This window comes from Muntiacus reevesi, chromosome 1 (assembly GCF_963930625.1).
Source record: "Muntiacus reevesi chromosome 1, mMunRee1.1, whole genome shotgun sequence".
In the NCBI taxonomy this organism is placed as follows: Eukaryota; Metazoa; Chordata; class Mammalia; order Artiodactyla; family Cervidae; genus Muntiacus; species Muntiacus reevesi.
The window spans coordinates 270823394-270838056 of NC_089249.1; the positions used below are offsets into that span (position 1 = coordinate 270823394).

General features: G+C 37.3%; 1 protein-coding gene across 2 annotated transcripts in view; it reads right to left on the reverse strand.

Annotated features, from left to right (window-relative positions):
* SKIC3 (SKI3 subunit of superkiller complex) overlaps positions 1 to 14663 on the reverse strand; it is a 99478-nt gene that overhangs the window by 78312 nt on the left and 6503 nt on the right. The window contains exons 3-10 of one of the 2 annotated variants that reach the window (XM_065913319.1): positions 12428 to 12575; positions 10832 to 10922; positions 7361 to 7504; positions 6218 to 6309; positions 5755 to 5830; positions 5097 to 5237; positions 1555 to 1653; positions 1336 to 1444 (exon numbers count right to left, since the gene is read on the reverse strand). In XM_065913319.1, coding sequence (XP_065769391.1) covers positions 1336 to 1444; positions 1555 to 1653; positions 5097 to 5237; positions 5755 to 5830; positions 6218 to 6309; positions 7361 to 7504; positions 10832 to 10921 — 751 coding nt within the window. In that variant the 5' untranslated portion in view covers position 10922; positions 12428 to 12575. The remainder of the gene's footprint in view (positions 1 to 1335; positions 1445 to 1554; positions 1654 to 5096; positions 5238 to 5754; positions 5831 to 6217; positions 6310 to 7360; positions 7505 to 10831; positions 10923 to 12427; positions 12576 to 14663) is intronic. The other variant, XM_065912536.1, reaches the window with a different exon arrangement.

Sequence of the window (14663 nt, forward strand, 5' to 3'; positions counted from 1 at the left end):
ATGGTGTCACAAAGAGTCGACCACAACTGAGCATGCACAACACTTAACAACGTTTGCTTTTCTCACTCTAGAGGAAAGTGCTCTTCCATGTCTATCTTGGACTCAGTTAGGGTAAGGAAGAGGGGATCCATTTACTTCTCACCATAAAAAATCAAAGACTGAAGGTAAGAGTTCAGGACTTCAACTCAGACACGAGGGGGAAAAAATACAAGTTGCACTTATAAGGGGAAGTCAGAGTAGGAAGAGTCAAGAGAGGTGTAATGAGATCTCTGTAACAGGAATTTTCCCTCAGTTACCTTTAGCGGTAGTTTTCAACCATTTTTCAATTGTGGAACATGTGATGGTCAGTAATATACAACGCATTCCTAAGTATATACTCACTTAGCAACAATGTGAAAAAACTTAGCTTAGGAAAGCTCTGCGCTAACTCCCAATCACTACCACACTGGTGCTGGTACTGTTAACTCCATCCCAATGACTGACTTGGATGAACTTTATTTGTATCAGGTCAATACAGATATGGACAGGGGTGATATTCTATTTTTAAAGCACCTGTTCAGCACAGACCCTGGCAAAAAAGGACAGCAGCTGCTGTGAAGACCAATATAGTCAACACCCTGTAAACTGACAGGCACAAGACATCTGCAGCTTCAAGCTGTGGCAACTCCCAGCAGGCTAGCAGTCATCACCTCTCTCTTCCCCCAAAGAAAGTACACAACGAAGCAAGGGCGTGCAGCACACACTAAGACACACTCTCTGACTTGAATTTGCCCTGTTTTATTGACAAAGCAGATCATTCACAAGCTCCATTACTTTATCACATTTAACAATGTACGTGTGTGACACTGACATACGACATACCATCAACACTGAGAAAGCTCATCATTAACAAAACCTTCGGCAGGACATTCTTATCTACACCCTGTGTAATACAGCCTAAACTACTTAACCAAAACAGACCTTAGTCAGTCTTTCTACTACTGCAAATAAAACTACTCTTCCCCCAAACTGCACCTAGCTCCATACCTCTGCTCATCCCATGAGGAGTATCTTTCACCTCCTCCTGTTCGTCTAATTTCTACAGAAAATTCAAGACCTTCCAAAAGACCTTACTAATCAACACTGAACTCAGTGGCTCACAATTCCCTGGGTCACTGCACTTTCCTGTATTTCTCAGCCCTTTCATGTGCATAAACACTATGTACCACACTTCCTCTCATGTCCAGAAATACTGAATCAATACTTTACACATGACAGACAACAAAGCAATTTCTGATTGACAGCAACATTACTCTCACATCTCTAGGACACACAATATAATAAAGAAGAAATTACCTGATTCAATTAAATGTAAACAAAGCACTTCTAATGGATACTGCACAGTGGGGTAGATGTTTATCATTCCTTCACAGGCTTTCTTCAACCTAGCAGTCTCATGAGGAAACTTGAAAATAAAAAAAAGTAAAATAAACTGAGTAGCAGCAAAATATATTTATGAGTACTTTCCTAATTAGAATAGAAAAGTCATGCTAGAGACTTTAAAAATCAACTTACTTTGGATAAACACTGAATGAAATGTTTATAAAGCACTTGGTGATCTTCACTAGGAATCTTATCTGATAAGCTGAGTGCATTCTCAAAGGCAGTTAAAAGCTGAAACAAAGAAACAAAAAGGCTATCATCTGTAGTTTACTTAAGTGACAAATGTAACAAACAGTTGAACACAGAAGACTCACTTATACAAAGGACACCCTCAACTAGTAACTGCAAATATGTTTATTGTCTGGCCCTGACAATTTCGATGAGGGGAAAAAATGTATAATTAAGCGTGGAATACATTCCAACTTCAACTGGCCAGCAGACTGCACTGAACTAATAAGGGACAATTATAAATTGCTTAACAGCATTAATGAAACATTCTCATAAATGCCTGCCGCTCTCTACTAAGTAGCTGAGAGGTATAGTCTCATATGTCAGTGTAGCTTCTACTGCTCAGATCACTTTTAAAACATCTCTTCTGAAATCACCAGTACAGTCTTTGGAACATCTTTATAATAGCAAATTTTGAATCTCAAAAAAACAGTTTTTATGAAGTCATACTTTTGGTAAAAGAAAATCAGAGACACAACTGAACTATAATGAGATCACTTCTTTTATACAGTATTATTCACTGACTTTGAATAAAATTCCAAAAGAAGCCTTCTAAATGTTTCCTCAGCAAAAAGAGCAATACCTGAGTCCAAGGCAAGCACTTTTAAAGTGCTTCATTTGGTTACATAAGTTCTGCATTTTTCAAAATGAATTTCCATGACTGTATAATGAAAATTCGCAATACAGTTCACCATCTCAAATTCTCTTTGTAAAGCATGATATAAAGTCTATATAAATAAGTAAAATTTTACTGCTCTGATAAAGTTAACGATCTTAAAGAAAGAATAAAAAGCCTAAAAAATTCTAGCACACACAACAGGTTCAAACACATAGTAAAGAAATTAATACACATGTAAAATATATGACAAATATTTTTTCTGAACACAAATAAAGCAGAGTATCACTAGCATTCAGGGTGAAAAATAACTGTCCCCCCCCCCAATACTTTTATCCTATTTTTAACAGTTAGAAATTCTTAAAATGATAAGTATAATTAGTTCTCTTTCATGGAAGAGTACAATATGGATTTTTTTAAATTTTACTTATTTCAGCATGTCTCTGATACTCTGGTAACCTACACTATTTTAAAGAAATAATGAAGTCAAATATGAAGACATGGTTTAAGAGAAATCAATAAATCACCTAATTTTGTCACCATTCAATTTCTTTCTACAAGTAAATCTATACACCAATAAATCAATATATGCAGTGGAGATAAGATAGTCCCTTCAACAAGTGGTGCTGGGAAATCTGGACAGCTATGCACAAAATAATGAAATTAGAGTACTTCCTATACCATATACAAAAATAAACTCAAAAGGGATTAAAGACCTTAATGTAAGACCAGAAACTATAAACTCTTAGAGGAAAGCATAGGCAGAAGACTCTCTGACATAAATCACAGCAAAATACTTTATGACCCAGCTCCTAGAGTAATGGAAATAAAACAAAAATAAACAAATGGAACTTAATTAAACTTAAAAGCTTTTGCACAGCAAAGCAAACTATAAACAAGGTGAAAAGACAACCCTCAGAATTGGAGAAAATAATAGCAAATGAAACAACAACTGACAAAGGATTAATCTCCAATATACAAATGAATGAAAATCTTAATCTCATATTTTCATTCTTAGCACTTAGGACATTGCCTGACATAAAGTAATAGTCTCGCCATAAATACTTTCTGATTTAAAGGAACAAATGAGTGAGTGAACAAAAGAAGAAACATACAAAGAAATGAGCTTCCAACCTTAGGTAGACTCTATAATTGTTAACATTTTAAAATTCTATTCAATTTAACAAGTATACAATGAGTGCTTATTTACTATAAGAAATTAAGTTTACCTTTAAACTTATAAAAAATAGAATGATGAAAATATTTTTCATTTACAGTTCAAAACCAATGGTTGTTTTAGTCTTTTAAAAATTGTTTTCAATTACTTGAAAAGCTGCAGTTTAAAAAGGAATATTGCTAGGCATAAGTAATCTAAATACTAAATATAAAGTCTAAATATAATAGTCTATGACGGACAAGGGATTAGTCTCCAAAATACATTTAATACAAACACTTCATGCAGCTCAATAACAACAACAACAGAAAAAAACAAATAATCCCAGCAAAAACTGAGTGCAAGATCTAAACAGACATTTCTCCAAAGAAGACATATAAACAAGATGGCCAAGAGGCACATGAAAAGATGCTCAACATCACTAATTATTAGAAAAATGTAAATCAAAACTACGGTGAGGTATCACCTTACACCAGTCACAGCAGTCATCATCTAAAAGACTACAAACAATAAATGCTGGAGATGGTGTGGAGGAAAAGAAACCCTCCTACACTGTTGGTGGGAATGTAAAATGGTACAACCATATGGAAAACAGCATGGAGGTTCCTTAAAGAAATAAATACAGAACAAACATGTGATCTAGCAATCCCACTCCTGGGCATATACCTGGAGAAAACCATAATTCAAAAAGATACATGCACCCCAATGCTCAATACAGCACTATTTACAACAGCCAAAACACAGAAGCAACCTAAGCGTCCTTCGACAGAGGAGTGGATAAGGAAGATGCGTTATGCACATACACACAATGGACTATTACTCAGCCATGAAAAAGAATGAAATAATCCCATTTGCAACAACATGGATGGGTCCAAAGACTGCCATACTGAGTAGTCAGACACAGAAAGACAAATATCATATGATATCACTTATACGCTGAATCTATAAGAAACGGTACAGAAAAAGAGACAGATGTAGAAAACCACCTCACAGTTACGGGGGGGGCAATGTAGCAGGGGAGGGATAAATTGGGAAATTGGGACTGACATATACACAGTACTGTATATAAAATGACCTGCTGTATATAGCACAGGGAACTCTACTCAATGCTCTTTAATCACCTGTATGGGAAAAGAATCTAAGAGTAGGTACATGTCTATGAATAACTGATCCACGTAGCTATACACCTGAAACTAACACAACACTGTAAACTAATAATACTTCAATAAAAATTAAATATATAAATAAATAAAACACTCTAATTTTTAAACCTGAAAGCAATTTAGTACTCTTAGTTCAGAAATATGAAGAAAACATACCTTTAAGGTACAACTTTTTAGAAACAGCAGTTTTGTAAAAGTCAATTTCACAGTTTCTTTCTCAGTTATTAAGTAACTGATAAAGCGTGAATGCTTGTGAATACAAGGATACCCTGAATACCATTTTGATACCCTGAATACCATTTCCACTCTGTTCAGACTTAATTTGAAACTGCAGGCCTGTAATTCTGACTTTATCAGGAAGAGCCTCTATGAATCTAAGATGTCCAGTCTGACATACAGTGTTTTTCTATATTATATCATGTTTCCATTTTCTAAATTCAACTGAATGACCGATTTTCATGACACAAGCTGTGGGGAGCACATGGCTCAGTACCAATTGCTGGGTCTCATTATTCTGATCCTCAGTGCACTCAGCCAGCAACTGAGTCAACCTCCGCCACAGCTGATGAAGCTCCTGGCAGTCTGCTCCTTCTTCCTGCCGTGTCTTTATCAATTTGTGCCATGTCCGGGCCACCTATAAGGGAGATTTAAAATGGTTACTATACCTAAAATACTGAAACGCCATTAAAAACACTTATATCTAAAATAAAAACATTTTTATTCACTAATACATAAAAATTGCAAAAGCAGAGAGCTCCATCTATTATGAATTCCATGAAAAAACAGGGTGATTGGGCAAACCCACATAGTCCTTATATTAGAAGTACAACTGAGACACCAGAGTATATACAGGGATGACTGCGTGCCCCAGTCCTCATAACTTAAGGCATCAGCAAGGGGGACACTGCTAACGCATCACTAAATCCCTCGGATGATGCACTTTTACTTATTTTATTGATCCCTGACCAGTTTTGAAAAAGTTTGGAAATTCTGATACCTGAATTCCAAGTTAGTTTTCAAAGCACTGTCATTTGTTTTGATGCCGTACCATATGTTACTTTTTTAAATGTTTCCTTAAGCTAAATGACAGCTTCTTTTTAGTAATGGTTTTATTAAAAGAAATTTACTACCCAAGCAAATCATTAACCGACCTCTACGTGTTTCTTTTCTTGGTAATACAGATCCACCAGCTTCTTACAGACATCACACCACTTCTGTTTGTCAACACTTAGAACAGAAAAAGAGGATTTTGAATCTGATTAATGGAAAAAACTGAAGACTTAAAACAAAAAAAATTAAAATATCCCCAAAATAATACTAGGCACCGGAACATATCCTCTATTACACTACAGCAAAATTTCATAAAATGAGCCTCTCATAAAAAAAAAGGTTTAAGAAATATTATTGACTAAAAATAACATCAAAGTTCTCAAATTAGTCAACCCCCCTACTATTACTGTTTCAATCACAATTTAAGAGATTCTGCAACAATAGTTTGAAAGAAAAATGATTTCCAATTCCCAGTAAATGTCTGGAGTACTTCTATATCATTTTAATCACTTTCTTCTACTTCAAGCCTTTAAAGGAATGAGCCTTTCCCCACACATTGATTACCTTTCATACAGATCCAGGAGCTTTTGGTAAACACCAGGTAAGTCATCCTTAGCATTGATGTGATTACATTTCTCATACAAACTTGCTAACCCCTAAAAGAGGAAACAGCAGTGATTACTCTTCCAAAGACACCCACTGTGCTCACATTTATTTTGCTAAGTAAAGTGACAATCTGTAAAGATTATTTATGATAGAGATTATTATAGTTTATAAATGAAATAAGATGCCTGGGATTTGCCTCCAAATAATTGGAGGTAGGAGGGAGTGGGTGAAAGTACAGATGAAAAAACACTGGCCATGAGTAGGTTTTTATTGAAACTGGATGATGGGCATAGAGTGGTTCATGTCATCGTTCTCTTTACTTCTGAAAATATATTTCACAATAAAAACTAATTTTTTAATAATTACTATGCAATTTTAACCCCTAAGATGTTACCACACACTATTTTCACATGGTCAAAAGAAAGAAATCCAAGTACTCTGTGGAAACTACCATTTTTGCTTCAAATAAAGATAGACATCCTAAACCAAACAGTACACAATAAAAGCTGGCATCAGAGAGATGTTACCAGATAACCTACTCATGTTCTTGTTCATGTGAACCTGAGACAAATAGGTTCATGTTCTCCAGAGTCTTCTACCTCCTATTAATCACAGTTTCTAAGATGTGATTGAGATACAAAACAAAGTCATTAAACATGAAAAAGCTGGAGAAGCCAAGTAAAAAACAGAGACCATTAAATAAGAAAAAAGAATGTAACTCATATTCATAGATACAGAATTCAAATTTTTTCATATTATTTTTTTTAAAACACATTAATATACCATCTCCTCCCTCAGATAAGCATAAAGAATATTCTTGGTAAGTCTCTCATATGTATACATAATTAAGTTAGAGATTTATATAATCATGTTTCAATTTCTGTCCTAACATTTGGAAATAATCCTTTGGATTTAGACGTTAAATAGTAGCAAACAGCATCCTTGGCACCAACTAACTTTCAAGTTTACTGGATCAATAAATTTAATTTCTTCTCTCTTATACTGGGGAAATGGAGATCTAAGTGCTTATTGTAAAGCTGTCACCTGTATTTTGAAAAAAGTTATTTCCTATAACATAGTTTAAAAAAAATGTCTACATACCTGCCAAGCTAGTAGCTGGTCTGGCTCTAATTCAGCAGCTTTCTTGTAGGCACCCTGGGCCTGATCAGGCTGTTCTAGCTCGGCTGCAGCAACGCCAATAAAAACCCAGGCATTATAGTTATTCTTCTCTTGTTTTAACACTGTCTGGTTGAAAAAGTTAAAGGAGATGGTCGTTATGTTTTGGAAGCTCATGGACAAAGAATAATCAAAGACAGTCTACCTAATAGTCAGGAAATCTGGATCCACCACTAACTGGATGATCTTAAGAATACCACTTCACCACTCTGGTCCCCAGTTTCCTCAAGGGGAGGGGGAGTTGGACTGAACCAGTGACTGGGGGGGGCCTGAAATATGAGGCATGTTTTACAAAGATGCCCAAGTAATCCTCATGCCTCAGCCAAATGCCTCCCTCTGCCCCTTGAGAATAACACTAAGTATAAAAAGCACAGTTAAGACTATTCTTACCACCTCCACAGCACACTGCTACTAATCACTTACAAAATTATTTTCCATATTGTTTCACCTTATCCAACTCCTGTATTTTCCTTCCCTACAATAGCATCACCCCATATTAAACAGATAGATATTTTCATTGATATTATATGCTAGGAAAGTATTTTGACTCCAACGTGACTGCACCAAATATGTTCAAAAGTAATACTGGCGATGAATGTTTAAACAACACCTGTCAACTAGAATAAAAATTATATACAGAGTTACTCCTTACAGAAGTAACAACTATTTGCTAAGGTAAAACAGTTTGAAATAGAAAGCAAAGATGTTCCAGTGAAAGGAACACAAAACTACTAGCTAAAATGAAATTAGCTCTTAAGGTTTTACATACTCTAGAGAAAAGAGGAACACTTCTGAGTTGAAGCAGGCAGATTATTAGTCCTATGTGCGACCACATGACACTTCTAGCAATGTCACCAATATACAGCACAAGGTCCCTTCTCTCTCATAATGCTACCTCCCAGAAAACCAGCACCAATGAGGTAAGCGCCAAAGGTAAGCTCCACACGCTGAAGTCATATTAAACGCTCGTGTTCCCAACACCAAGGTCAACGACTGGCATACAACTGTGAGGCAAACGATAAATGCCATAGTCAACCCATAGTCAGTAAGGACCTGCTGTCTGCCTAATCACCGGGTTTTTCAAGATTGGAAACAGACTTTTTAATGAAAGAATTATAACAGTGCCGTGAAAGCAGGTATGGAATTCTGAGATAAGGAAAAAAGTACCTGACTCCAAACTCCATCGCACAAGTCAGACAAGGCTGCCTAAAGGCATGCTTATCCTGAGTTACAGGAGCACCAGCAGAGGTGATGAATCAGACCAAACACAGCAAATACACTAAGGGGCAACTTCTCTTAAAATTTCAACTTTCTAGGTTACTACAAGTTAAGTCATCACACATTTGCCACTGACTAGTTCCCCATCTTTGGCTTTCCAGCTGAGTCTCTGGTATAAATTATGAACTGCTTGGTGGAATTCATATGGGAATCAGAAAGAAGGTGGCTGTGGTACTTCTGTATATATTAACGGATTCACACCTGTGTTAGATCAGTCTAGTGCTGAAGGAAACAACCTCTCCCAGCCCCTCGCCACCTCCTCCTCCTTCTTACTGTGAGTCTGAACAGCCCATTCACCTTCTTCAATATGAGGGCGAGTTATGCTATGACCTCCACTCTGCTGAGCTCACTAGAAACCTAACCTCTCAAGGGCATTCTTCACCTCTTTAGACTCTCATTCTATATTGCTATCTATTTCCCCCAGGCTTACTCATTTCTCTCCCTCCCACTGTCCTGAACTCTTTTTCTCTTTTTCCATTTATTTTTATTAGTTGGAGGCTAATTACTTGACAATATTGTAGTGGTTTTTGCCATACACTGACATGACTCAGCCATGGATTTCCACGTGTTCCCCGTCCTGAACTCTTTAGTGCAATCGCTGAAACTCCCGATCTGAACAGTCAAGGTCCCTATGTTCAATCTTGCTTTGAACTGCGCCAAGTTCTGTTCCAACGAAACTGGGCTTCGGCCCCACAGATCTTACATGCTGCAGCTGATTTCTTTTCACGTACATCTCACATATCACAGGCCAGGAGATAAGACAAGGGTTTCCGTTGCTCACACTTGTCACCTGTAATATATTCGTCTTCTGCTCCCCGATTCCTTCAAAAATCCCAGGACCTTTGAAGATCAAACCAACAGCTATACTCTAGAAAATATCCTTCTTGTTGCTACCATCTACCAACCTTCTAGGTATCCTCTTTCCTTCAGTGAAAATAGAGTAATCCCTCCTCTCCATTTCAATTCCAGTAATCACTCTATCAATCATGCAGATGACCCAATGAATGTCAAGGCCTCTCAGTTACTTCGCCTCAGTACTCAGCCATCCAAAACCTGGGTTTCCAGCTTGTACCTCTCCTATCCTCCCAGTTCAATTACTGTAATGGTAACAATTCTCTAACCTCTATAATGACCAACTTTATTTTAACCTCCCCTCCTTCCAACTATCACCCTACTTCTCAGTTCTCACCTCTCAAGTCCCGGCTTACACTGTACTGCCCATCACTGTCATCACTCCCTTGCAAACATCCTCCACCCTTTGCCTCTCTTTCCCCTCAACTTTCTTACTACCTATATATAGAATTCATCATGTCCATCTCCAAGCCTAAGAAGGGTAACACGAAGGAAGAAACTACATAGCTCAGTACACCAATTTCACTTTAATAACATGAAATTTCAAAAGGACATTCATTAGTCTGGTAATCCTGCTAATCCTTACTAATAAATTTCTTCTCTCATGGCAAATGACAACTGTATCATACCTTCTTTTGTCTCAAACCTCCTACACAACTCCTCTTTCAGCCTCAGCTTATACCTAAGAAGACAGGAGCCATCAGAGGGGGACATTTATCTTCCCACCACCACCCCCCAATCTACAAACCTGATGGCTATGGATCTGCATCTATCTTCCCTCCTGTTTAGACAGAGGTGTCAAAGGCCCTCCTCTCAAGCTCTGAATCCCATCCTCACTCACTCCTGCTACCAGCCTGCATCTCTCCTGCACCTTCAGTTCCTGCTTCTGGACTCGAACATTTCCATCAGCACAGAAAGGAGCTTTAGAATCCTAATGCTCACAACCACACACCAAGCTGATTCTCCTGTCAACACACCATTAAAGAAGGAAAACTTTAAGATGCAACAGTGTTCCATAGGACAACCCATCAAAAGACAGCAGAGAGACATTCAGGTTTTGGGAACCTGCCTTTGATAAGTTACCAATACAGAGAAAGATGAAGTTAAGTGGCAGAAGCAGCTTATCCGGGCCCAACCACGCTAATGGTTCTACTAAACGGCCTGACCACTTTTGTATTTAGACAGGAATGATCCACATATTACAAATCAGTGATGCTGCCAGATGTGAACATTTCTATTGTGGAAGGGAAAAAAAGTATTAATTACCTTACAATGTTTCAAAGCTTCCTTGTATTCTTTGTTTCTGATCGCATCTCTAGCACTTTTCAGAGCAGTCTTTACTTCCTTGCTAGACATTCTGTCAAAACAAAAAACCTGTTTATACTTAAATGAAGGCAAAGGACTATGCAAAAGGACTATATACTAATTTCAGCCTGAATGAAACTACAATGATACCCGTCTAACTGTAACAGTTCCAACAAACTGAAGAAACTGAACCTCTGAAAAAGGCACATGTAATTCCTTCCACATGGAACATTCTTTCCTGTTAAAATAAACATATTTTATGATCAAAAAACAGAAAGTCAGATCATCTCTTCAGATTTTTACTCAAATGTCACTTCCTTAATGAAACCTTCCTTGGCCACACTATTTAAAATTTTAACACTTCCAACTCCCAACCACTCAAAACTCCCTTTTTCTTTAATACTGCATTTACTTTTCTTCAAAGCACTCATTACCATCTAATATATTATATACTTATTTATTATGTTTCCCAATCCCATCACAATATAAGCTCCATGTAGACAGGGAATTTTAATCTGTTGTTGTTGTTGTTTAACTGCAGTATCCTCAATACTTAGTATCTGACGAACTGTGTATATTAACAAATATTTGCTGAAATTGCACTGTATTTGAATTACATGCATTCTCCACATAGTAGGCTAAAACACAGATGATCTTATGGGCCAGAACCCAAAGCACACACCAATCTCAACAGAATTCTACACAAAGCAAGTACTAAAATAAAGCCAAGTCACAGAGTAAAAACATTAACAACACAAATAAATTTCAGTAACTATGATGTAAGTTTAAGAAAGCATTCTGTTTTGATGTTAATTTCTATAAAATATAAATCGGGATTTTAACTTTTTTCACAGTAAGGATTTCTTTAGGATGACAGCAGTATGGTATTCCTTATAATATAGTATTCTTTGAAGAGAAGTAAACGTAATGTTTATACTTAAATGAAGGCAAGGAATATTCAAGAAGACTGTATACTAATTACAGCAATAGATATTTCAATTTGTAGGCAAAATAGTCACTGAAGATATATTAGTTTACTCTTAAATAAACTAACATATCTTAAGATGTCACAATTTATTCCATTTACCAGTAAACCAGGCAAATTCAATCACAACTCAATCTTGAAAAAAGAAACATTTGTATTTTTTTTTTTGCCAACTCCATTGAACTCTAACCTCAAGAACGTAAAACAAAGCTATGTACATATTAGGTCATTATAGATCACTGATGCTCAAAGTAGCAAAATGAACCAAGAAGATGGCTCACTGACATGGTAGCTGACAGTTCTTTATGTCCAAACAGGCTGAGGCACAAGCTAAGATGAAAGAAATTTAAGAAGCCAGAGAAATAAAAAAAAAAAAAAAATTAAAAAAAAGAAATGTCTTTTAAATTTTAGATTAAATAATACAAAAATTAAAATGCTAAAATATCAATTTATCTACAGCCAAAATGAGATTCCCTAAATAGACAGAAAAGGGGCTTTTTGGGTAGTTACAATAATTAGACAATTAAAGCAACATATTTCATATGCTCTTACTTTGGATGCTGCTCTATTACCTGAAATTATATTGGCATAAATTTACAGATGTAAAACAGAAGGATTTTTATACAATCTGCAAATCTTGCTTGAAGCAACCAAGTCTCTATGCTGATGCTACAGTGTATTTCTCGCACCAAAGTTATCTCTGGTAGGTAAACCTGCAGACTGAACGAAGAGAATGACAGTGATGATGACAGCTGATCTGGACCAACAGAAAGGGATACAGAGACACCCAAGAAGAAAAAAACCAAGAGATACCCAGGTTAAAAAAGAACAAAAACAGTTCCAAGATAAGACCAAGCAAAGGCAAACAGAAGAAGGCAGCCTGCCCAGGACAAAGGTCACCATCCTCTCTATCTCCCCACATATGAGCAAAAGCACTCCTGAACAAAGCAGAAGCAGCCAGCACCGGCCCAACATGCAGCTCCCAAGCTACATCTGCATGTGACAGAAGACACAGAAAGGGGGGCCCTGCTCTAAAGAAAATCATCTCAGTCTAGAGAGACCTAAGGCATGTGAGTCACTGAGGAATCCAATTCTAAGCTAAGGCTAATGAGTGCAAGGACAACACGAGTGTAGAAGGCAGAAGTGTGATGTGAAGCAATCAACAGCTACGAGGTAGAGAAAGCATCTGAGAATGGAGGGAAGAAGGAAACTTACTCCAGTCAGAGGCACTGCGTTAGCAAAGTCGGAGGGATGGGAAGGAGTGCGGAACGTGCAGGAAACAATAAGGAAGCCAGACTGAAAGGAGGAGGAAGGACTTGCTGAAGAACAGAAGAAAATGAGGCTGGGTAGGTAGACCACCGGTTTACATAAGACTTTGAAAACGAGACAAATCTGGACTTAAATGGAGGAGCCAACATGGAGCTGTCAAATGCCTCGAAGTGGGTTATTTTTAAAAACCATATGAGACAAATTCTATTCTTCTCTTGGTTGCCAATTCAAATGTTCAATACCCTTCTATAGCCTGACATGTTTCCACAGGTAACAACGTCTACTCTTGCTGTACAAAAAAGGTATTGATGACCCAGATAACCATGATAGTGTGATCACTCACCTAGAGCCAGACATCCTGGAGTATGAAGTCAAGTGGGCTTTAGGAAGCATTACCACGAACAAAGCTAGTGGAGGTGATGGAATTCTAGTTGAGCTATTTCAAATCCTAGAAAGATGATGCTGTGAAAGCGCTGCCCTCAATATGCCAGCAAATTTGGAAAATTCAGCAGTGGCCACAGGACTGGAAAAGGTTAGTTTTCATTCCAATCCCAAAGAAGGGCAATACCAAAGAACATTCAAACTACCGCACAATTGCAGTCATCTCACATGCTAGCAAAGTAATGCTCAAAATTCTCCAAGCCAGGCTTCAATAGTATGTCAACCGTGAATCTCCAGATGTACAAGCTGGATTTAGAAAAGGCAGAGAAAACAGATCAAATTGCCAACATCTGTTGGATTATAGAAAAAACAAAGAAATTCCAGAAAAACATCTACTTCGTCTTCACTGACTACACTAAATCCTTTGACTGTGTGGATCACAACAAACAACGGAAAATTCTGAAAAAGATAGGAATACCAGACCACCTTACCTGTCTCCTGAAAAACCGGTAGGCAGGTCAAGAAACATCAGTTACAACTGGACATGCAACAATGAACTGGTTCCAAACTGGCAAAGGAGTACATCAAGGCTGTATATTGTCAATCTGCTTATTGAACTTACATGCAAAGTACATCATGCGAAATGCCAGGCTGGATGAAGCTCAAGTTGGAATTAAGATTGCCAGGAGAAATATCAATAACCTCAGATATGCAGATAATACCACCCTTATGGCAGAAAGTGAAGAGGAACTAAAGAGCCTATTGATGAAGGTAAAAGAGGAGAATGAAAAAGCTGGCTTAAAACTCAACATTCAAAAAACAAAGATCATGGCATCTGGTCCCATCACTTCATGGCAAATGATGAGGCAACAATGGAGACAGTGACAGACTTTATTTTCCTGAGCTCCAAAATCACTTTGGACAGTGACTGCAGTCATGAAATTAAAAGAGTCCTGGTCCTTGGAAGAAAAGCTATGATGAATCTAGACAGTGTATTAAAAAGCACAGACATCACTTTGCCGACAAAGGTCCATATAGTCAAAGCTATGGTTTTTCCAATAGTCCTGTATGGATGTGAGACTTGGACCATAAAGAAGGATGAGCACAGAAGAATTGATGCTTTCAAATTGTGGTGTTGGAGAAGACTCTTGGACAGTA